This window comes from Electrona antarctica (assembly GCF_951216825.1).
Source record: "Electrona antarctica genome assembly, chromosome: 13".
NCBI lineage: Eukaryota > Metazoa > Chordata > Actinopteri > Myctophiformes > Myctophidae > Electrona > Electrona antarctica.
This window is the reverse complement of record NC_136794.1, coordinates 31,156,832-31,180,996: the sequence shown is the minus strand read 5'-3', so window position 1 is coordinate 31,180,996 and position 24,165 is coordinate 31,156,832. Positions and strand designations below refer to the sequence as shown.

General features: G+C 43.0%; 1 protein-coding gene across 5 annotated transcripts in view; it reads right to left on the bottom strand.

Annotated features, from left to right (window-relative positions):
* thsd7ba (thrombospondin, type I, domain containing 7Ba) overlaps nucleotides 1-24,165 on the bottom strand; it is a 376,466-nt gene that overhangs the window by 136,506 nt on the left and 215,795 nt on the right. For all 5 annotated transcript variants that reach the window (XM_079518802.1, XM_079518803.1, XM_079518801.1 and 2 more), the window contains exons 8-11: nucleotides 19,483-19,743; nucleotides 14,479-14,651; nucleotides 10,745-10,903; nucleotides 3,423-3,623 (exon numbers count right to left, since the gene is read on the bottom strand). In XM_079518802.1, the coding sequence (XP_079374928.1) occupies nucleotides 3,423-3,623; nucleotides 10,745-10,903; nucleotides 14,479-14,651; nucleotides 19,483-19,743 (794 nt within the window). The remainder of the gene's footprint in view (nucleotides 1-3,422; nucleotides 3,624-10,744; nucleotides 10,904-14,478; nucleotides 14,652-19,482; nucleotides 19,744-24,165) is intronic.

Here is a 24,165-nt window from a genome sequence, read left to right as displayed (position 1 = left end):
CGTGTCAGTTTGTGGCGTGCTGTGAGATGGCACATTTTTTAAAATATTGTACCAAAATCTGGTGGCTCTAAAAAAATATATCATCTATCCATCCGTCTATCCATCCAGAAAGTGAAAGTGCACAAAAGTGTAAAAAAGTGGGGAGTGCTGCAGTTTCTCAGCATGGCAGCTGGTAAAGCTGTGTGGTCAGTGGTAATGAGGGTGCAGTCCGGACATGCTCAGTTGATCAGAGTGTGAATGGAGCCCGTCAGCACTGTGCCAACTCCTGCAGACAGTCAGGTTATTTTGCCTTCTCTTTCTACCTTCTCCATCTATTTTACTCTATCTCAGCCTATTTCCCCAAGTCACTATGTGTGACGACTGCATCACTCCCAGCATATTGTCATGTCCCCAGCAACTTGCACAATTAAGCAGAGGTAACAGAGCATTTCAAATAACACAGCCATGGGTCCATGGCTCTGTTCTGCTTGGTTATAATGCACAATACGGCCTTTCATCAAAGTGAGTCTTTAGGACAAAATTAACCATGTGCAACAAATACTGCGATCACGTCTCTCCAGTTCTGGCAACACTCCATTGGCTCCCAGTTAAATAAAGAATGAATTAAAAAATTCTTGTTAGTTTCTTTAAAATCTCTAAAATGGGCTAGCCCCACTCAATATGGCTGAATTAGTAGAACGCTATATGTCCGATTGAGAGGCCTCATCCCTGAGGTCAGCTGACCTTTCACTACATGTTTTTCCAAAACCCCCACTAAAACCAAAGGGCAACCATGCCTTTGTGGGTGGCTGCTCCTAGGCTTTGGAATAGGCTCCCCCTCCACATTCGATCTGCCCATCCATCGAAGCCATCTTCTTAAGACTCACGTTTTCGCCTTGGCCTTTACAGACAGTCAAACCTCAATTTGACCTCATCTCTCATCCTCATTATGTCTAGCCTCGGTCCCAGCCTTACTCATCTGTGAAGAGAAAGGCCTGGTCACAACCTAAGGCAGAGAGTGTATCGGCGGAAGTGTCGGGCCGGAACATCCGTCAGATGTATTTCCAACGGATATGATATTCTTCGACCAATCACCCCACGTGTTTCATTCACGGAGAATGTAAACAGATTTGTAAAGTGTCAACGTCATTTCCTTGAGCGGTACTTCTGCCAAAATTCCGTTACTTCCACCGATACACTCTACAGCATAGGTCTTTCCCAGCGTACATCATGTCTGTATTTGAGTCTAACAAATAGGTCTGTGTGTTTCCCGTGCACACACATGATCTATATATATATTTCTATATATATATTTGCCTATGCTTTGTGTTTACACAAAGGTCCCATCGCCTTGTCGTATGTATTGCTCTGTGTTTGTTTTGTTCTGTCTGCTTGTATTTTAATGGGCTATATTTTAAATAAAGTTTGATTGATTGAAATACAAAACATCTACTCTGCAATTGTTACATTTCAAAGGCTAATCAGAATGATAATGGGTTCGGTGCCATTATGTGCTTGTCACCTTCAATTTAGCCAGCTTACCCATAAATCAGTGAGATTGATTGACTGTATTGGTGGCCCTTAATAGCTCTTGTATTGTGTGCAGGGTGGCATCAGCCTGAAAGGTATAGAGGAAAACTGCTCATGCAGGATGCTAGACAACACAATCATCTTGGCCCTGACATTGCTGGCGCTAGATGGAAGACTAACGCATTGAGCTTCAGTAGTAAGTCCAATGAGCCAATTACGGGAAGTGCCGGTAAACAACTTGTCAACAGTCGCTAACAATAGAACTACTGTATCAAAGATAATTTCATAAGGTTCTCTCTCAAACCCGTCGAAGCGTACGTTCCTCACTCGTCCTGTCAAAGCTTGTTAGGTTCCCCCATCGGGTAATACATTTCGACCCGCCACTGGCTCCCTGACAAACGCTCACATAATACATTGTGACAGGATAATAAAACACGCACGAAAGAAAGACGCAATTAGGTTTATAATCTGCGGAGGTGAACAATTAAGGCCCCCAGTACTTGAGCCATGATTCTGACTTTTAATTTTTGCCGTGCGTGTAAACTGCAGCGACCGTCCCCCTCATGAATAACACATTGCTGTGCTGGTGGTGCTGACGGGAAGGCAGAAAAATGGATCACATTCTACCTCAGGCCTCACACATCACACAATGCTGCTCTGCTCATCTGCTTACAGGAACACAGCACAGGAAGACTCTGGCCGTGGCCTTGTTTATTTATGCAGCTGTTTGCAAACCATGCCTGGCTTATAGGCCTAATTATACTCTTGAATACGGGCTGCCGTCCAGGCTTGGCTCCATGTAAATCATGCCCCCGCTGGCAAGCGATTTGCAAGCGTTTGTACTGGATTTTGAGCGTCACCAAAACAGTCCCCGCTATGCTGTAGTCCCCTTGGGCTAATTTGCGAACAGCGGCATGGGAGACTCACGCAACAGTGGGAAAACTCACAGTGATTACAGGTGAAAAAAAACAACTAACTCAACCCTGAGAGAACTCATAGTAGGGTTATGGTAACACCGTTTGGAACCTCCCTCCGCGATAGCTCCGAGATGAGATTATGCTCTATCGGGGTCCGGCGAAAGTCACAGATGACTAACTTTTTCCCCACATCGTATCCAAAAAGAAAAGGCAGTACAGATGTTTGCAAAATAGTCCGAAAATAAAATGTAAGCGACGGAATTGAAACATTCGTTTAAATTGCTTATTTAGTCAGTCTGTGCCATGTTTTCCCATTGCAGCCGAATTGGGAGCAGTACTACTGTCACTACTGTCCCTACTGTCATGGAGAGTGAGGTTCCAAACAGGGCTAAAGGTACAAAGGGCTAGGTACAAAAACAAACTCAACACTGAGAAAACTCATATATTGTTAGTACAGTAAATAGCAGATCTACAAGCTCACAAGTCAGGAATGTGAATGTGACACGTTGTGAGCTTGTAGATCTGCTATTCACCAGTGCAACTAAGTATTATACATCAGGCTTAACAGGTACAAAAACTCATACTACGGATGTAAAACGTGGGTGAAATTCTTTGGTATACTATACTGTAAGCTCCAGCATTGTCATTTTAAGAAACTCAAAAGTAAAAGTACGGTAGTTAGTTATTATGCAGAAAAGCGTTTTTTCAAAGGCTTTCAAAATTTGTCAAAATCTCTCGAAAATAGCCGATCTGCAAGCTCTCAACGTGGTGTGAGCTTTGTAGATCGGCTATTTTCAAATAGACAAAAGTATAAAATAGGGATTAATTGATTAATGTATAGTTTGTGGTGGAGTAAAAAATAAAAATAAGAATTTATGTAAGCATTTACTCAAAGTAAAGTAAAAGTACCTCAAGTACAGTACTTGAGTAAAAATGTACTTAGTTACTTTCCACCACTGCAGCAAGATGGAAAGAAGAAACGAGGTGGTACGGTACCTTCAAGGTCGATGCAGGTGATGTTGCGCGCCGCAGTGCCCGGGCCGCAGGCTCCTTTGGCAGGCATGCATCTCTCCCCTGGCTGGATTCGCCACACGTAGCAGGCGGGGTCTTCACAGGGGATGGACTCCACAAGGTGAGGGCAGCTCGCCTGGTGGTCGCCAGGCTCCCACAGCACCTGTCTCCTTCTCTGTCGGAAACCTGCAGGGGGGAATCGATGGGGGGGCAGGAGGGCGAAGCAACAGGACACGTTGTTAGAGAGAAAAGGTGATACAGTAGAAGAGAAAAGGGTAGAGGAGAGGGTGAGTGGAATGGAGTAGGTGGGGGGGGGGGGGGGGGGGGAGATCCTCTTTATGATCTACTGCAGTCAGTGCAGTGGTTCTCAAACAAATGGAACCAAATGGACCCATTAGCGTCTATTTGGTTTCATTTGTACACTCAGTGTCAGTTACAGACCATCAAGGAACCACGAGGGTATCTGGACCCCACTTTGAGAACCACTGATCCACTGTTCCAGCTTGATCCGATTGCGCTATTGAGTTGATCAATTGAGCTGATCAAAAGCTTTATATTATTATATACTAGTTTATTATACTGCACTTGGAAGTAGCAGCCTATAATAACACATACTGTACTAGCAATCGTGGCTTTCACTGTCTGTAAATTGGGGGATCACGTTATCCTTAAGTGACCATGTGCCCGGAAAGGCTGCCCCCTGTAGGGAAAGAGGGCAGAGAAAAAGGGATGAAAGAGAGAGTGTTTGTGTGCCTGTGGTTATCTGCAGGCAACCTTATTTATTGGCCGTCTAGGTCATTGAGATGACCTCACAGCCAACTCTGCCAAATTCTGTCAACTGTTTGGCTCTTGCAAATGCTAAATTGGGGCCTGAGTGGCAGTGGGTACAACTTACAAGGCCCTCACATCGACTATTTTAGCTCTCAACGGGCTGTCGGAACATTTGATTGCCAATTAAAACGCAGAGTCTAAACGATTTGTTTCGCCCTGACCAACAGATGAGATCGCAGAAGTTGCAGAGGTACAGTAGCTGGATGCTTTGTTCTTTCTGCTGCCATGGTATCGCAGTGCTGGGGTGGACATCATAGCCAATAACGAAGGTGACATACAGTTTTGATCTTGTCCTAATCTGTTTTATTTATTTATTTATATTATTTAGAAATAAAATAAAATGCCGGTGCACAGCCACCTTATCTCAACTGATTTTCGAAAGCCAAAGAGGACATCATTATTTCTGTGACATTCTGTAAATGTTTGCTCTACTGAGCTATATAACAAGGCTGGTGTGTAAAGCCGCCAGGCTGCAGTTAGCCTGGCTAATAAGCCAGACCGAATCAGCCGTTGGCAAAAAAAAATTGCCTGCCGGCGGATTACGGTCTGGAGAGGCTCAATTGTACGCCCATTTCCTACAACAGAGAACTGGTGTGGCCAATCAGGACACGGTATGCAATATGGGCGGGCTTTGGTACAGTGACGTTCAATGCTTGAGACCTTTGACTGACAGTAGCTCTGACCAATTGCGTCAAAGAGAAAATGTTTAACCCGCCCCCCGGGAAACAAGATCCATACACAGCATCTCCAGACTCAAATACCACACGACAGTGTGATTTGAGTCTGGCTTATTAGCCAGGCTAGGCTGCAGTAGCTTTAGAAAATTGTGTATTGATTGATTGATTGATTGATTGATTGAAAACCTTATTGAAAATTAATTCAAAAGGATACAGACACAAGAAAGCCGCTAGGCTTGTTTCCGTTGTATAGATTCTAACAAGGGCCAAGGCATGAACATCTTTAAGGTAGCCAAAGTCATACTTTTATATTCCATAATTTGGTCAGAATCCATTGAGAGGATAGCGTCAATGTAAGTACACAATAAACAGTTACACAACAATATCTGTACATGTTTGTATTGTGACAATACACACGTGTACACAGATCCTCTCCCACCCACACACCCTGCCCTCAACTCATTTTAGGCAAAGAAATGGAAAATACAGTACAATGACTTGTCTATATGCATATTCATATTGCTGAAGATGTTTCTGTAAAAATCAATGAAAAGTCCAAGCTCACAAGAGTCACACCATGTTTTAATGGGAGATATTAAGAACTTGTAACTTTAGAGTGCACTTGCACTTCCAGTACACTATGCACTTTCACTGATATTCCTGCCCTGTTTTTATTGTTTATTGATCGTGTTTTAGGTTGTTGTTTTGTTGTTGTTGGTCTGATGAAGAGCCGTGAGGTTCGAAACGTCATGTCCCTGTGGTGAAAAAATAAATACTTAAGCTTTTGGAGCTCAGTCCAGTGTGCGGACATTACTTTCTTTCTATTATTTACCTCAGCCCAGCATCTGGCATTCAGTTAGTGGATGTGCATGTTTTATTGTTTCTAGTTTGTTGTTTTATCATGTTTTATTTTTATTGTATTGGAGCTTCTGAGCAACCATTTTTATTTTCATGTGTATGTACCTAACCAGTGAATCTGAATATGAATGTAGATCTGCTGTTTTTGCCCAATGTTCACATATATTTTACCAAATGTTCACCAGAATACCAGACGCTGGGTATACATGTGGTGAAATACAGATGGTGACAGAGGGGACCACCACTTTCGCACACACGAAAGACAATAGACAGTGATTGTGGAGATCTGAACACATATGGAATAATAGCCGAAAGCCCTACAGTCTGGCATGTTGGGCAAACACAAAACACAGCAAACCTTCTCATGCATCAATGTCATCTACTCTGCTGGGGAGGGGGGGGTTCAAGCCTTGTGTAGGATTCTCGACCGGTTTTTACTTTTTACTTTGTGCCTTGTTCCCGCTCATAAATCCTGAGCGTCAGCCGTGCAATGGGGTCGCCTTGGAAACAACCATAAAGAACTTGAAGCACACATTAGATCATTTCTGTCAGCACAGCCATTGTTGGGGCCTGGATGGAAAACATGACAGAGATCTAAACACCAGACACCAACCGAGTGATGCCTAAACCACCCATTGCCCATGTTTTGACTTATATTTTGTCAAAAGTTGCACCATTTTATAATCAATTTGATTTGAGAACACAAACTAATGAATACAATTAAACAGAAATGAAAATGAAATAATCTCCAACATAGAAATGATTGACAATGAACAAGTACGTAAAATACAAAATCTAATTCTAGGCTATCTACAGCTCACATTGTGAGCTTGTACTGTAGACCGGATTGTATTTATTTGTGATTTGTAAAACCACAAATAGGCTACATAATTCATCCAAAAAGTCATATAAAGGCATATATGTTGGCATTATATTATACCCTGAAGAAGGCACTATACCTTTGGTTTCTCCACTGTGTCCTCAATAAACGTGTGGCATTGGCAGCTACTGTACAAGTGTGTGGCTATACATTATTTTATATATTTAAATAGTCTAATCGCCACTGCTCATGATCACTGTTAGTTGTGCAATTAACACCACCAAAGAACTCTAAAACCAGCTTTCCACTCCATTAATACATTAAGCCTTATATATAAATGGACAGAATATCTGTGTATGTATACGTGTGTGTGTGTGTGTGTGTGTGTGTGTGTGTGTGTGTGTGTGTGTGTGTGTGTGTGTGTGTGTGTGTGTGTGTGTGTGCGTGCGTGCGTGCGTGCGTGCGTGCGTGCGTGCGTGCGTGCGTGCGTGCGTGCGTGCGTGCGTGCGTGCGTGCGTGCGTGCGTGCGTGCGTGCGTGCGTGCATGCGTGCGTGAGTGCCCCTGTGTGTGTACCCCTGAGGACCCAGTGGGAAGTCAGTGGACAGTGGGGCATTTGGTCAGAAATCCTAGTGTCAATGTGCAAAATCTCGGCCCGTCCGTCCATGCATCTGTGCGTGTGCGTGCATCTGTAGTTTGCACGTATCTCGAGGACCGCCTGACCGACCAACTTCAACTCTGGTGCGTGCGTCACCGACGATGACTCGAGGGAGTGCCGGGCCTGGCGTCTAGTCAGTCGGATAGCAGGGGGTTGCATAACCAGGATGGAGCATGCATGTCCAACACTAGCATTTCATGCTGGACTTTCTAAGTTTCATGATACTGACTTGCGCTGCAGTGGATCCACCACATGCAATGTAGGACCTCTTTTAACTCACACGATGCAGATTTTAACATGCTGCTTTTCATTTCAAATTCTTTCAATTTGCAAAACTGATGGCCTGCATAAATAAGAGTTTCACCTCACTTTGACCTGTAACTGTGGTGTGACAATAAAGTTGATGAAAAGCTGAATAACCGAACAATGGGCATCACCCTAGTTTTGTGCAGCAGTGAAAGTGATACTCCCTCACTATGTGAAGGTTGTGAATGAAAACATTACTGCGAACAACTCAATTACACTTTATTCTGTTTCTTCATCATCTTCACATTCTTCTGAAAGTCATCATCTTCCTCTTCGTCCTCTTACCATCTTCTCATGTCATCTTCTGCTTAAACCATTAATCGATGCTTGTGGAATTATTTTGTGATTATTATTATTCCTTTGTTTCTGTTCCAATGATTTCTTTCAGAGCTCTTTGTCAGAAACTATGTACAGTATATCTTCACAGTTATTACATGCTGGACACCACCAGGTTGTAATCTAGTCTCTATCGACCAATGGGTTGCTCCAGGTCCCTTATGTCATAATGTTCTTATGGATGGAAAGTGCCAGAATAAACTGCGGTTCCTAGATACAGCATGCTCTCAGATACTTCGGGGGGCAGCTGAAATCTGAACACTAAGCCAAGCCTTGTTCTTCTTGCCACTTGGTTAGGGAGGTCTCGCCCTTGTTTTCCTCTACAGACGAGGCTGTCTAACCCCCCGGACAAATTGCATCCACCAATCATCTGGAAGTGGGAGCCCCCAAGTCAAGGGGCCTGATCCGGTGGGTCCTCCTGACCAGGTCTGCTCTCAAAGCTGGCAGAGAGACTGTATGGATCGATTGCTTCTGGGTATACCCGGCCGCTGTTGCCCGCGTCACAAACTGTGAAAGACAATTTGCCCTGGATGCATCCCCTTGGATAATGAATAATTCAAGGCTGGTCATGTCAGATTTATTTCAGAGCAGACGACTGGGAGAAATCCCCTTCTTCAATGGTCTCTATGTTAAATGCTTCATTCTACTGTACATTCTGTTCTGGTTGTGTCTGCTAGAGTCAGACCACCGCTTCTCAACACCAGGGTACACTACACGGCCCACCAGGGTTGTGGATCTGTGGGTTCATTTAACACACTGGGTTCCCAGAGATTAAAAAGTGTGTGTGTGTGTGTGTGTGTGTGTGTGTGTGTGTGTGTGTGTGTGTGTGTGTGTGTGTGTGTGTGTGTGTGTGTGTGTGTGTGTGTGTGTGTGTGTGTGTGTGTGTGTGTGTGTGTGTGTGTGTGTGTGTGTGGCCTAATGCATTAAACTCCTTGAAATGAAAACGGTTGAGAATGGGTGCTGCCTCAGACTGAGAATCAGACGATGACAGTGTGGTGAAAAAAGGGACGTAACGGTTTGGAGATGAGGGGTAATTCTAGATACAGTGAATTGGAGCATGACAATGTTCATGCATCCTGGTGCCTGGTTTGTTCCACAGCCGGGTAAACAGTATAGGATCCCATGGGGCCTGCAACATGGAGTTAGAGATGGATTGTGGTTTCACCCTGATGTTGTGAGACATACAGTAAGACACAGCGGAGCAGAGCGCAGAGAGAAACAACAAAAGCTCCGCCGCCCAAGGTCCACCTGTGTAAACAGTCTGGATCATCATAACAATGAACGCCAGCCCACGCCAACGCCACGGGAGAGCAGTGCCAGTGATTGGGTGGAAACCTGGATCACACAAAAGCATCAAAAGTGGCGAATGTTGCGAAATGTCCTCGGGCAAGACACTGAACCCCACCTTGCCTCCAGTGGTTGCCACCATTGGTGTGTGAATGTGGGGAAGTGAGGACACTGGCGTTGACTGCGCACGTAGTGCATAGAAAAGTGCTTTAAAATGCAATACATTATTATTATTATGTTGATTGTAAGTTGAAATATGGAGATATAAAAGGAGATACAAGGTCTCTCTACCCGGGCGGGCAGTAACGATATGCTGTTGCTTCCAGAGCTGTACGTATCGTGGTTTATGGTCCACTCCTTTATGAATGCTATCAGAAAGGAAATGAGCGGTGAGCAGGGGGTGTGGGGGGTTGGGGGGGGTTGGGGGACAGCAGAACCTGTGTGTTGGTGGTTCCCAGCGCTACATTAACGGCGACATGGCAATCACACGGTTCACGCTGCCGTTGGATAGATACTGTAGGCGGCGCTGAGGGAGCGATCGTTGACCTGAACAATCTGTGTTTTCCTCTCTCTCTAGGGATGTTCATGCAGGGACCAGGTCATCCTGCCCTGTTTCTTTTAGCACAGCATGGACATGTGTATACGCAGTCACTATCACCAACACCACCAGCACATTCATGCACGCACGCACGCACGCACACGCACGCACGCACGCACGCACGCACGCACGCACGCACGCACGCACGCACGCACGCACGCACAGATAAGATACATTATCAAGGGCACAAATATTTTTCAGTTGCTTTTGATATCCCACACACTCGAAACATCATGTGTTTCAGTGCTTGAGTCCAAACAAGCCCTAAATGTACAGAATATAGGCAGCACATGAACTTATTCACAGCCAACATTGGTCACTTCACATAGACCGACTGCCTATGGAGGAGATTGAACAGTAGGTTGCAAGCTGCTTTGCCTTACACTTGGACAACCCCATAATCCTCAAGCATGGCCCAGGCTGCCAAATATAAAAACAATGAGCTGACACGTATAGCCCAGTTGTATTGTACTAATGGTTGATATTGTACTTGTTTAGTAAGGAAAGCTTCCTCTAAACTTGAATCAAAAGCACAGCCAACTTCCAATAGAAACACACACACACACACACACACACACACACACACACACACACACACACACACACACACACACACACACACACACACACACACACACACACACACACACACACACACACACACACACACACACACACACACACACACACACACACACACACACTCAGAGAGAGATAGGAAGCATCTGATCTGCCAGTATTACACTTCCCTCCTTTTGGGACTGTGGGCTAAACTTCCGGGTCTCTCTCTTTCTCTCTCTCTCTCTCTCTCTCTCTCTCTCATTGCTGTCTTTCTGGTGTTCTCTATCACTTTATCTCTTGGCTTCTCCCAAGATTTGTTGTCAAAGTCTCCTATTCACTCAGTTTCTCTTCCTCTGTGTCAGCGTGTGCCTCCGTACCTTTGCGTCCCTGCAGCTCGTGGCAGTTGTGGTGCAGACAGGCTCCCCAGGGTGACCAGGGGGAGAGCAGGCAGTCCTGTGGACAGGGGATGAAGCAGTGCTGGGCGGCCGAGGGCAGCTCCTCCCCGGCACACAGCCTGGCGCTCACAGGCCTGGCCACTGAAAACACACACACACGCGCACGCGCACACGCACGCGCACACGCACACGCACACACACACACACACACACACACACACACACACACACACACAAAAGTTGAATTTCACCTCTGCAGCCATGCAAAGACTCTGAACTAGAAAGGTGGAGGCTGGGGCGTTGGTGGCAGAGCGTTGCCAGCAGCATTGTGTGTGGTAGCATTAGCAGAGATCAAGTGGTAAGTCGGGGCCATAATTTAAATGTTGCGACAATGGTCTGTGATTGCAGTATGGAAATGCATGGCTGATTAGAAACACTTATTCAATCAACCAAGCTGACATCTGATTACAGCTGGGGCGCACAACGTGTGTGTCCTGCATCAACTAGCTTCTCAAGCTAGGCTGTTGCCTCCCACAATTTTCAAATACTTTGACTGTCAAAGTTCCATTTCCATTTCCAAAGTTTGCAGTCGCGTAGATTTGTCCTACTTTAAATCAAATTAGTCACAGATATTTTAAAATATATTTTTGTGAGCTGAAATGACAGACAAACAGCTTCCTTTCTAAGCTTTCGGGAGGTGTAGTTCAGATTCTATATAGCATTCAGAGATTGTGGAATAGTTGTCTGAGTGGTTCATTGTGTTTTCTTACGTTAAAGGCATTCAAACAAAAAACTAGGCTATTTTGTCTGAGATAGCTTAGCTTTACTTTTTAAGATACCTTTATTTCTTATTTATTCCACCACTGGTGAAAGGGAGGCTTGAGACCCATATGGTAATATCCTGCTGTGAGAGAAAGGAGGACACAGACAGGCAGCCGAGGTTATTTCAGGGTTTGGACGGAAAGCATTAGCATAATTTGATATAGCCCGGCTGGCATGGCCAGTTAACAGCATGGAGGTTTGAGATCTGCGGCTGCGGTTTTGAAGTGAAGGGGGAATGGATAAATTTAGAGGGGGGGAAACCATGTCCTGTCAAAAAAAGGGACAAAACGGAAGGACATTTTATTTTCCCAGCCTGTCCAGTCCTATATAACTTTGACCAGCTCAGGACTTAAACTTAGGGCTGAGATGTTGAGTCAACGCACTGAATACGCAATCAGCTCCCTAGGAGACAACAGCAACCCTGCGGCCACCTATAACGGGCCCTGGCATTAGCATCCAACTCAAGGGGTATGGGGGGCGTGATCCCCCCTCCTGCCTACGACATGAGAATTTATTAAATCTAATATTCCATTTTGATGCACCTACGCACATCAATGAGCTGCACATTTCCATTTAAATGAAACCCAAAAGAGAAGTAGACTAAATGTCCATTGTGCATTTTTGTCATCTTGGCAAAAAAGTAATTTACATGGTCTTTGATTTTACTTTGTAACAATGAGATGCTTGCTTGAACCGCATTGATAAAGTGCATAATATGTCTCTTTCTCCTTTTTCTTAACTAAATTGTGATTTTTCATGTCTGACAATCCCCTTACAGTGGGTAGACATCCAAGGGGAACAAATTGGTTTCCACGTTAGCAGACTCAGGCCCATGTTACAATCTGTTTACATTAGCTAAAGCTGGTGGGGTCGTCTCTAGGTAAACATTACTGTTGACTTGTATTGATCAGTGTCCCTGGCTGCCATTGATTGATTCAAACAAACTACGTTCATTCATATTCTACAGCAGGTCCCACACGTATATCTATCCACCATGCAAAACTCTGATCTTGTAGAGTTTCCCTCTGAACATTTTTGATGAATAAAAAGGACATTCCCACCGGCACGGTGTCGGTGTGAGGTGTTTAAATCATTAAAAGAAAATATACTCCTCGGATATAAAATTAAGTCACCCTAGACTCATCATTGAGCACGTGCTGTAAAGTCAGCGGATTGAGATTTAACACGGTGGCAAAATGTAATAATCGTCAGTGGTGTTTATTACAAATTAACGCAGCTACCAGGAGGAGGGAGATTCTTCTTTTTTTATTAATCTTTTACTAGGTAATGAAACCCATTAAAATGTACAAGGCCACTTGATTAAGGAGATAAATTAAATAGCTGTTATGCACAGGCTATTTCATTTTCCTTGATATCCATGCATAGGTCAAAATCCTAATGGAAACTGTTTTCAAACTATTATTTATTAATTCAATTCTGAATATTCTGTCTGTCTGTCTGTCTGTCTGTCTGTCTGTCTGTCTGTCTGTCTGTATCGTCACTCAGGAAGTTAGCTGTGTATTCGCATGTAGAACACAGGTACGGCTACAAAATCCAATACGAAGCACAATCCTCCTTTTTTCACCTTCCAATGCACTTCTCTTTTTTTAAGATAGGCTACATGCCTACAGGCTGCAGCTCTGCGCTGAATAATTGATTGCAGGAGTTTACATGGGGGCACGCAGCAGACCTTCATGCACTGCACTTTATTTATGTCTGTGGAATATGCTTCCAGTGAGCAGGTTAAGGTGAGCTGTGGCCTCTCCTCTTACCCTCCTTACTGTTGATTGAGTGCATGGTGGAAAGTAACGACGGTAAGTACATTTACTTACTTACGGCTTACGGCTTGGTTGAATGCTTGATTCTGATTGGTCAATCGCCAAATTCAGCTGTCTGTTATTTCTGAATAATGACCGCTCTGCTATGAGCACTGACTAATGTTTTTAAATGGATTTAAGACTTGTGTCATACAAATGTCGTGGCCTGCGTTTGGGCCAGAGCGCAGGTGATAAAGCTTGCCGCATGGTTGTTGACAAACCTTTGGACAAGTGTGATACATACTTTGTATGCAAGTCTGCAAGAAACATTTCTCGCCAAACAAGACCTTGAGAAAAATGAAACTGTTTTAATGATAACTTTCATGGGGCTGGAGAGTCCTGCTGTGCCTCGCTGATTTACTGCTGTTTCTAACATGAAAGACATGTAAACACACAACACACAACACACACACAATGTCATTTACAGCTAAACATTGCTCTCAAAAATGTTTTTGAAAACATTTGAGCGAGGAATAGACGATGCAGTACCCGAAAATGGATTCTATTTGATCAACTAATTTCCTTGTTTTCCGACTGTGTTGCAACTGGGCAGACGCCTGCCAGCGCGACACAGGAAATACCTTGTTTTGTTGTGCTTTGGGTCAATTTATTAATTTATGTTTTAAAGTAGCCATGTAATAATAATGTATGGCTGAGTGGTCATTGTTATAGATAAATCACCGACAGGCTGATTAACCACCGACGCGTAGCGGATGACAATGACCACTCAGCCATACATTATCCCTTAAAATGTTGAGGTATTTCCAATTTCCAATACTTTTACTTCTACTCCACTACTGCTATTTTCTTTATTATACATTTGAAAACTTGGAATGGGACATTATGTATAATGAGTACTTTTACTTTTGGTGCTTTAAGTACATTTTGATGCTTGATAATGTATATATTTTTAAAGCATAAACATTTTGAACTCGAATATTTGCTTCTTGGGGTCCCTGGAACCAAAATATTTTGAGATGCGGGCCGACGGCCACATTTCCTTCCAGAAAACTGTGAGGATTTAGAAGACATTTTTAGAATCAGCCTCAGGCCTACAGTATAATCTCTTCTTCTTACCCTCTTTCCTGTGATGCGGGGCGGTGGAGTCACCGTGGAGCTGCACACAGTAGGTCTCTCTGGTCTGGACTCCTCCTCCACACAGGGCGCTGGTGTTGGCCAGCCGCCGGTCTTGCTGGCTCAACAGAGGGGCCACGCGGCATCCAGCCCAGTCCGTGGTCCTCCACACATACCTGGTGAGACAGACAGACACATGTTTTACTTATAAGTAAAAGTGTCAATACTGAAATGTAGGACTACTCTGTTACAAGTAAATGTACGGAATTCAAAATGTGCTTAAAGTACCAAATGTATAAAAATATTTTGAAAAAAGCCGATCTACAAGCTCACAATGCGTCACGATGCGACGCATTGTGAGCTTGTAGAACGGCTATTTTCGAATGGCCGAAATTTATAGTAGGGCAGAAATGTTTCATGAATATTTTGTAATAAGAATCAAAGTAACTAGTATAACAAGTAATGTACAAATAACTCAAAATTGTACAGTACAGTACTTAAGTAAATGTACTTAGTTACTTTCCACCACTGATGACAGATGCACAGGATTCAAGCTAAATAAAATCTCACGGCTGTAAATGTTTGTTTGGCCAAGTGCTACTGTGAGATTTGCGGATCAGTGTGAAAGGAGCCCCCACCAAGCCCCCAGAACGGCTGTCCAACGTTGAAGCTGCCACTCCCTACTGGCCAAAACTGGAACTGCAGCACGTTCATGGAGGTGGACGGACGTTCAGTGACGTCATGTGCGTACCGTGCGTCATCCCTGACCTCAAATTTGAGACCGCTCTCAACTTCCGCTCGCTCTAGCCAATGAGTTATAATGGTACTTCCAGCAGTCTTCCGGATGCTTCAAAACGCCACTGAGCAACTTCTATTGAAATGAATAGCAGGGGGCGGGGCTGTCGCTCCCGGTCCACACTCTATCCTTTATAACTCTATATGGCCCCCACCCACACTATAGCGCTGATTCCTAAACACTAAAAATAATAATGTACAATGTTCTACTAACATTGTCCCTGCTGCCCTATACATACTGTACAGTACTAACCTGACTCCGCCAGATGGGGCAGCAGAGAGTACACTGGGTTAACCCAGTGTACTCTCTGCTGCCCCATCTGGCGGAGTCAGGTTAGTACAGTACAGCCAACCAGGTGAATAATAATTTATTCACAGACTGAGTGACTGTGGGTAGAAATCTTGTATGTCAAAGGAAATGGAAATAAAGAACCTGTGTTCCAATGGATCCTGGAGTGTAGTTATTAGTTTTATGTTGTATAATGTCATATTATGTATTTTCATGTTTTTATATTGTATGTTATCGTCTATGCACCCCAGGAAGATTAGCTGTCGCCCCGGTGTCAGCAAATGGGGATCCATTTAATAAACAATAAACAATGCATACGTGGATAAACAAACTGCACATGCACGCACAGGCACAGATAGTGTGGGCCAAGTGCAGAGCTAGTCTTCAGGGTTTGGTATTATTTTTCATAATGTGGACATGAATGTACTGCAAAACATGATGCATAGATCTATTATGTGGATCTGACACATGAAGAAAAATAAGTAATACGAACGGAGCGTTCCTCCTTTAGCTGTTCTGATTATGTGGAAAAAACTTCCAACCAACTGCTCTGGCCTTAACTATGAAAAATGCTGTGATGCAGAGACCAATAATATTGGTGGGAGTTTAATAGAACAACAGCCTGTAGTAATCTATCAAATGCTTAATTTCCGTAATGAGTTTTCCTTAATCATGTAAATCCACCGCTCTGAGGCGCTGCATGTAGCAAATAAAAAATCTACTCGAACGGCGGAAAAATAATTCTCTATTGACTACTTTGTTTACCTCACAGAATAGCAGTCATGGCCCTCATCTCTTTGCAGCAGCCTTTACATATCAATGAGCTTACACCTCTCCACCCCCAATCCTCGGGACCGACAAAGTGAATTTAAGGCTCCCTCGACATTTTTGGCACATACTAAAGAGAATATATATATATATCCCAAATGTATTTCGATTGTTTATATCTATATTTACAGACTCTGGGCATTTTCTCACACTTGTCCAAGCGAGAAGGCTTGAAATAGGAAAATTCTAAAAAATATTATTATTTGGTGTCACAGCTGAAAGTATGCCTCAAATCACAAATCCATAATTATGTAAACAACCTCTCTGCTTCTGGGAGGGGGGACATCTGAGCACCACTTCCAGGCTTTCATTTTGTAAATCAAAACATTTCCTGTATTTCCTTACAGATGGCGTGCTGTGAATGCTTTTATTTTTTTCCAGTTTTTATGTGTGTTTATGAGGTGACAGTACTTCATTAGACCCCTTGGTGTGGTTGTTATGTGCAATGATGTCTTCAATTTGTATTTAAGATTTCTTCCTGGAGGCTGAAACCTTGACAGTCAATCGTGCCAATGAAAACAACAAAACATTGTGATATAGTGACATCACAATATCATCCCCTCTCCTATCCCCCTTTATCATACAACCACAGCTGTGGGTGCGGATTCAGTTCAGGTGGACCACCACCCATCACCACCCACCAGGCAAACCAGGCATACTTAATGAACTGGTGGGCATGTCCGCATAAAAACGTCATTTTAACGTCAGACATAACCATGAACAAACTGGAGATCTGAGCAGACTCGGTGGCTAGGCTAGCTAGTTTCTTGGGACCTTTGTGGTCGTAGTGGCTACAAATATTATGATTTATTTTAGCGATTATCTTAGTTTTAAGTGTAACTGTTGTATAATTGCAATATTACACCTGGGGGGGTGGTTTAACGTCATTAATTAACTTCTGCATTGCTTTCAGCATCACAGGCGTGCATTAATGACATAAAACCACCCCTTCTCGTGTAATATTGCTTAAGTATACAATTATATACTAGGCTATACAAATTATTTATAAATAGTAATACATAGCAAAAATAGCTCACGTGTTCAGAAAGTGTGGCATCACGACGCGTTATGAGCTTTTGACATTTAATGTGGTTTACATAATTTTTTTTATAATTGTTAAATTGTGATATTATAATCAAACATAAATATCAAACATGTACTGTAGACAACATTTCCCAAAAGGAAATTAATGCATGGCGTTTAATTCAGTCTGACCAGAAACCATGCAGGCATAGAACATATATCCCCACCGTCTATAAAAAGTAATGACCAGACACCTGGGCATATCATAAGCAGAGGCATAGATCCCCACAACCAGCACCACTGATCTCATTCCCCCCAGATTCAGCACAAACATGGGGTTGAATTCATTCTACTATTATGCCACCACAATGTAGAATGCCCTACCACCAGTCATCAAAAAATAAGACTCCCTACCCTCCTTTAAAAGCACCATAAAGAGCACCTGTCTGCAATTTGCAACTTGACAAGTCCCTCACGCCTCGTGACACGTCACGCCGCCCACCATATGGCCGTTAGTCCCTCACACCTTGTGACACATCACGCCACCATATATGTCCGTCAGTCCGTCACACCTCATGTAACGCTCCATATTATGGCCGTCTCCATATATGAAGATCACGACACTGATCTCATCAAACCCTGGATAGCCATAAATGGAGAAGACTGGATCATCACCTAGATCTCCATATAGGGAGCTGACCTTGTAGAGTTGGCCGAGTGGCCTAGGCTCCAAAAATGAAGTTCATTCATGGGTTCTTTATTTCTCTCAAAAATGAAAGCCTTTTCAATATATAAGACTTGGACAAATCGATTTACAAAAACAATGGAAACTTAAAGCACAACTAAAGACAACAAACATACAGTGACTGCCCTAAAGGCTACCCCTTAACTAAGGGCCCAGCTCTGTCTCTCGGCTGTTAACGCTGTGATTGTCTGTCCCTTGCAGCCTCCCTTTATAGGGAGTGGATCCTACCACAAGTACAGATTCCAATTAACCATCACTTAGCTTTTAAAGAAAATTCCCCATACCACAGGAATAATCTAACTATTAAATAAAAACACAATTGAATCACATTTCTAGGTGCCCATATAATAACAAATGCTCTGTTTCGGCAGTCCTTTGCTTGGTTTTCAGCTTGGTTCCAATAAACAGTGTTTAAATAAACAGAATGTTTGAACCCCTGAAGTCTTTCATTTTTATAATTGAATGTAACAGGTAAAAATCATTTACTACTACAAAAACCTCACTTCCCTCTTAGTGTGTGTATATATATAAAGGGCATGGGTTGCCCCGGGACAGACCTGTTCTGAAATGTTGATCCTTACCCACCCATCCTTCCTCTTCAATGTCTCCCTTTTGACTGATACCTGTCCATTCAAACTTTAAACAGGCCTGCCCCAGCGCCCCAAAGATATTAGTGCAGCCATGGCCAGCAGCCGGCGAAAACTAGAGTTCTCAACAGGCCCAAAAATTAAGGCCCAGCCATACCTGGGCCCTCATCTAACCCTGTACACTCAAGACACTGCCCCCGCTGCCACCCTTAGATATCCTATGGAGCTGACATGTCATACTGACATTCAATATACAGTATGTTGATCTGACCTCATCTAACCCTGTACACTCAAGACACTGCCCCCGCTGCCACCCTTAGATATCCTATGGAGCTGACCTGTCATACTGACATTCAATATACAGTATGTTGATCTGACCTCATCAAACCCTGTACACACATTGATGGCAAGTACAGCTGAGCATTAATTCCATATGTTGATCTGACCCCCCATGCCAAAGCACCAGCGCTCGCCCAGCAGTCTGCCGTCTCACAGGCGGATGCGTGCAGCGCTGTGCACGTGACCTTACCCTTTAGGGCGTCTTACTGGTTATAGTATACCGGTAGTATTGTATGTTTTGATGAATTGAATACATCGGACCACAATGGAAACAAGCCCTCAGGGATTTTCATGTTATCAATCTTACCATTATTGTATAACTTTTTGCAAACTCTAAATTATTCAATCAATCAAACCCCCCATTCCAGCAAATCCAAGCCCTGGCCACTGCTGTTCATCACCTGGGACAGAGTGGAAGTAGATCTCCCATGATGTTACAGGCCTCTTTCTCCTGCAGGGCGGGACACTGTCTCCCTCCGTCGCCCACGGCAATGTGCGTCATGGTCCGCGTGCGCACCCGGTACCCGGGGGACAGGTCTGTGGCACGGCCGCGGCAGGTCTTGGAGCAGAGGCTCCACGACGACCAGTCAGACACCTGGCAGTCCTTGGGTATCACGCAGGCCTGGAAGGTCAGCGGCGTGTTGTCCTCCTGGGCACAGAGGCTGGATGGAGCACCACAGGGAGCGAGGCCAGTGGGAGGAGAGCACATGGAGATGGAGAGAGAATTTAGGGAAAGTGATATTGTTTGGGGGTTAAACCATTGAGTTCAGCCTATAAGGAGAAAGTACCCATTTCTCAGCTTCAATTTGACAGTGTTCCAGTTCCAAATTCACTTGTTTATCACGTGTCCTGTGCTGTCCTGTATATATATATATATATATATATATATATATACACACACACACACACACACACACACACACACACACACACACACACACACACACACACACACACACACACACACACACACACACACACACACACACACACACACACACACACACACACACACACACACACACACACACACACACACACACACACAAATATGCCCAAAAGAGTTAGTGTCCGAAGTGTCCTTGAGCAAGACGCTGAACTCCTAATTGCACAATCTCTGTAAAGCGCCTTAGATAAAGGCGCTATATAAATTTACCATTTACCATTTACCAAAATATAGGGATGCCGGGGTTAATGTGTTAACATTTTAAATGGTGATATTATCTAACATAAATGTCATAAATATCAGACGGTCTACATTTCCCAAGAAGAAATGCATGACTGTATATAATTCAGTCTGACCAGAAGCAGGAATAAAACATTTTCCCCCACCAGCCATGAAAAATGAATGACCAGAAGTTGGATTTCCCCAGCAAATCGAAACTTTGAAAACATACATCTCTGACACAAGAAAGAAACAATAATTTGATATAAAGTTCATGCCATTGTCGTCGCACTCTCAGACTTTGATAAATAAGGTTTGCAGGCAGAGAGTGGGAGAGAGAACGTCGGGGGGAGTATGACAGATGCCAGCTGACTTTGGCATTTGATTAGGCTATGTGAGGCAGACTTTGGATGCTTAGAACAGAGGTTTGGAAATAACACATCAACTCTGAGAATACCATCTAAGTCACAGAGCTAGACTGCTAGATATCTCCACTTTATGACAGAGGAGCAACCTTTCCTGCTTCCACTGCACTGTGACACATTATTATCATTATCGTCTGCAGTGTGCGACAGTAACCAAGTACTTAAGTATTTTTGGGGTATCTGTACTTTAGTACTTGGGCATTTGAATTTTTTGATACCTTTGTCTTTCACTCCACTAAGTTTCAAATGAATTGTATTCCTCTAGAATACAGCTTACAGGTCTTCTATTTCTATAATGTGTACTATTATATAAAAACAATGCATTGATATTAAAAGGACAATATACATTACATTACCTATTGTCTCAAGTACTGGGGTTGAGTTTGTCCACCACTATACAGTAAATATATATATATATATATATATATATATATATGGAGATACAGGGTTAGATTTGCTATGAGTTGATTGGAAAGGGGTCGACTCCTGGTCGAGGTTGGTGGGAATACGTTTTATCCCTGCTCCTGGTCAGACACACATTTATTTTTTGGGAGATGTAGACTGTGTGATATTTATGTTCCATAATATCACAATTTAACAATTAGTAATAAAACAATTGTGTGTTAACCACATTAACCCTGGCGCATTTCTATTTTTAAATGTGACAAAATGTGTCAAAAATAATGTCAAACTATAATAATGTATTCAAAAATACATGAAATACATGAAAAATTACAAAAATAGCCAATCTACAAGCTCACAACGTGGTTGTGATGTGATATGTTTTGAGCTTGTAGATCGGCTATTATTTTGTCATCCAAAGATGTACATAGGCTACTGTAGGGCTTACCTAACTGGTTAAGAAAGTGCTCCACCTCTTTTTATTTTTATTTTATTTTAATCTAATCAAATGGAAGCCTGCATACAGCGACACACCAATCTGCACAGTATACGGGCACAGAGCAGAATCCATACTCTCACTTATGAATAAATGCATTAGTCACATAATTACAATTTCCATTGTTTAATTTGGACAATTTAATTTGTTAGGTATATTGTAATGCAAGTGCCGATGCTCATTTTTAGGCGGGATTTTACTTTGTAATTAGACTGTAATTAGAAAAGCAGAATGAGGCAGGGGATTCAGGTGGGAAATTTATATTCAAGAGGCTCTAAGCTCGCCGCATAAATGAATATGTTGATGAGATGCTGTAAATGATTTCCTCAAGATCCGTGCTTCTTCGCCGCACGGCGGTGTTGAGCGCCGAAAGTAGCAGACCTGCATGTCGCGGGTGCGGCGCATTGTGAGCTTGCAGGTGTGCTATTTTTGCCGTGCAACAGAGCATAAATTAGGCTTTTCTGTCTGGAGGCATAACAGCCAGTTTTGTGGGTAATATGGCGGTATCAAACACAATCACACCACCTTCATCTCCCTGATGATTGTCTTTTAATTTCCACGGCCAAGCTGGTCAGAGGATGAAGAAAGCTCCAAATGGAAACTGACAGTGTTCCAGAATCCAATATCGTCGCTGTCATGCGAAAAACTTGTATCTCCATATTTGTACGTTTCTTATTATTTTCTTCCCACATAAGTTCATTAATGCAACCTATGTTATACGTGTATACTCGTTCATAATTTTTCGACCATGGTCGAGATCATGGATTTCACAGTGATCTAGAAGCTGTTGCAATGTGCTTTAGAGCCCTTATTTAGTTATTTTTTAAGATTTTTTGAATTATTTTGCCTAGAATGACATGCCCATAACCAAGTTGAAACTGGTTTAGTCTGTGTTTTAGATTTTTTTTTATGATTATTTAACTAATAAAAAGTATGATGAACAAGAGCTTGAGACTGATATCAACTACATTCAATCCATTTGAACACACTTTCTTGTTCATTTTCTTAAAAGTTATGTGTTTTGGACACAGAAGCAACGGTATCAAACATGAGACTGATTTATGAGCTGGCATTTGGAACTCAACTCCCAACCACTCTCTTGTCAGACTGTTTTCTATTTTACTGAGGACCATCAATCACCTGAACTGTCCTGATCCTGGCCACACATGTAGAAGTCAGTTCAGATTCAGAACCATAAAACTGTATAATTCAGATGTGGCAAAGAGGATGAATATTGTTGCTGTCGGGCCGAAACCTCTTATCTCCATATTTCAACTTTTTTGTGTTGTTTCAATGCCCTACTTGATCAAGTGTAGCATGTAGCACAAAAAAGTGTCGCTACGCGTTGCGTTTCGAGCTTTTCAATCTGCTACTTTTGACTTTGAATCCTGAAAAGAGTTTTGGACATGAGTTTCCACCCAACAGAGACGATATGGAATCAGACGCAGTATGTGTTCTCAATTTCACAGCTAATATGGAGGTTGTGAAAAATACTCTGGAAACCCCTCAAGACCAGCTGGAACCCCCCCAAGGACCCCCAGTGGCTCTGCAGACCTCACTTTGAGAACCACTGTTCTATATTCATTTCCATTCAAGCAGTTTGTTAATAGCATCCCTTCACGACAGCTTGATGGGGTGGTGGCATGTCCTCAATAGAAGAAACGAGTGTGACAATTTCCTCACCGCATGCTATTCAAAATAGATTATACATTGTTGTATACATTGTGCTCTGTGCGTGCGTGCGTGCGTGCGTGCGTGCGTGCGTGCGTGCGTGCGTGCGTGCGTGCGTGCGTGCGTGCGTGCGTGCGTGCGTGCGTGCGTGCGTACAAACTGCACAATCATTGTGTAATAGTGTCATCAAGTCGTTACTGCTTGTCGGGCTAAAACTTGTATCTCTATATCTATCGATAACACAAATATTTTCTTCTGGGGGGTCCCTGCCACAAAATATTTTCATATTGGTCAAATCCATATTCATTTAGGGGTCCTTGGCATGGAAAGGTTTGAGAACTACTGACCTTGTATATCTGCTATTTTTGCCATAAATAAATGTTAATTATAGGAATGAGCTTGTGACTAAACAAAATAATAAATAGACCCTCCAGAAAAACACAGGCAAAAATCCTTGATTATGCGGGTTAAAATCCTTGATTTTGCAATGAAATATGCAGTTTTTATGTGATTTTATGCTCTGAAATATGTGGAAAGTTGCAAAATATGCTGAAAATTGTGAAATATGTGAAATATGCATAACATTTGGGATTTTATGTGGTGAAATATGGTGAAATATGCAGGAAGTTGCAAAATATGTGTGTTTTCACGATTATGCGCCCTTTTTGAAAAAAAATCAATAAAACAATTACCCCTGCATAATCTGTGCCATTTGGCTGATTATGCGGTAAATTATGTGATCGCTGATTATTTCTGGAGGGTCTAAATAACAATTTGATCCATTGGAACAGGTTATTTTCTTCCCATTTCCTGAAAAGTTACGGTTTTTGACATACATGGTTTCCACCTGACAGTGACGAGTGAGCGTGCGTGCGTGCGTGCGTGCGTGCGTGCGTGCGTGCGTGCGTGCGTGTGTGTTTCATGC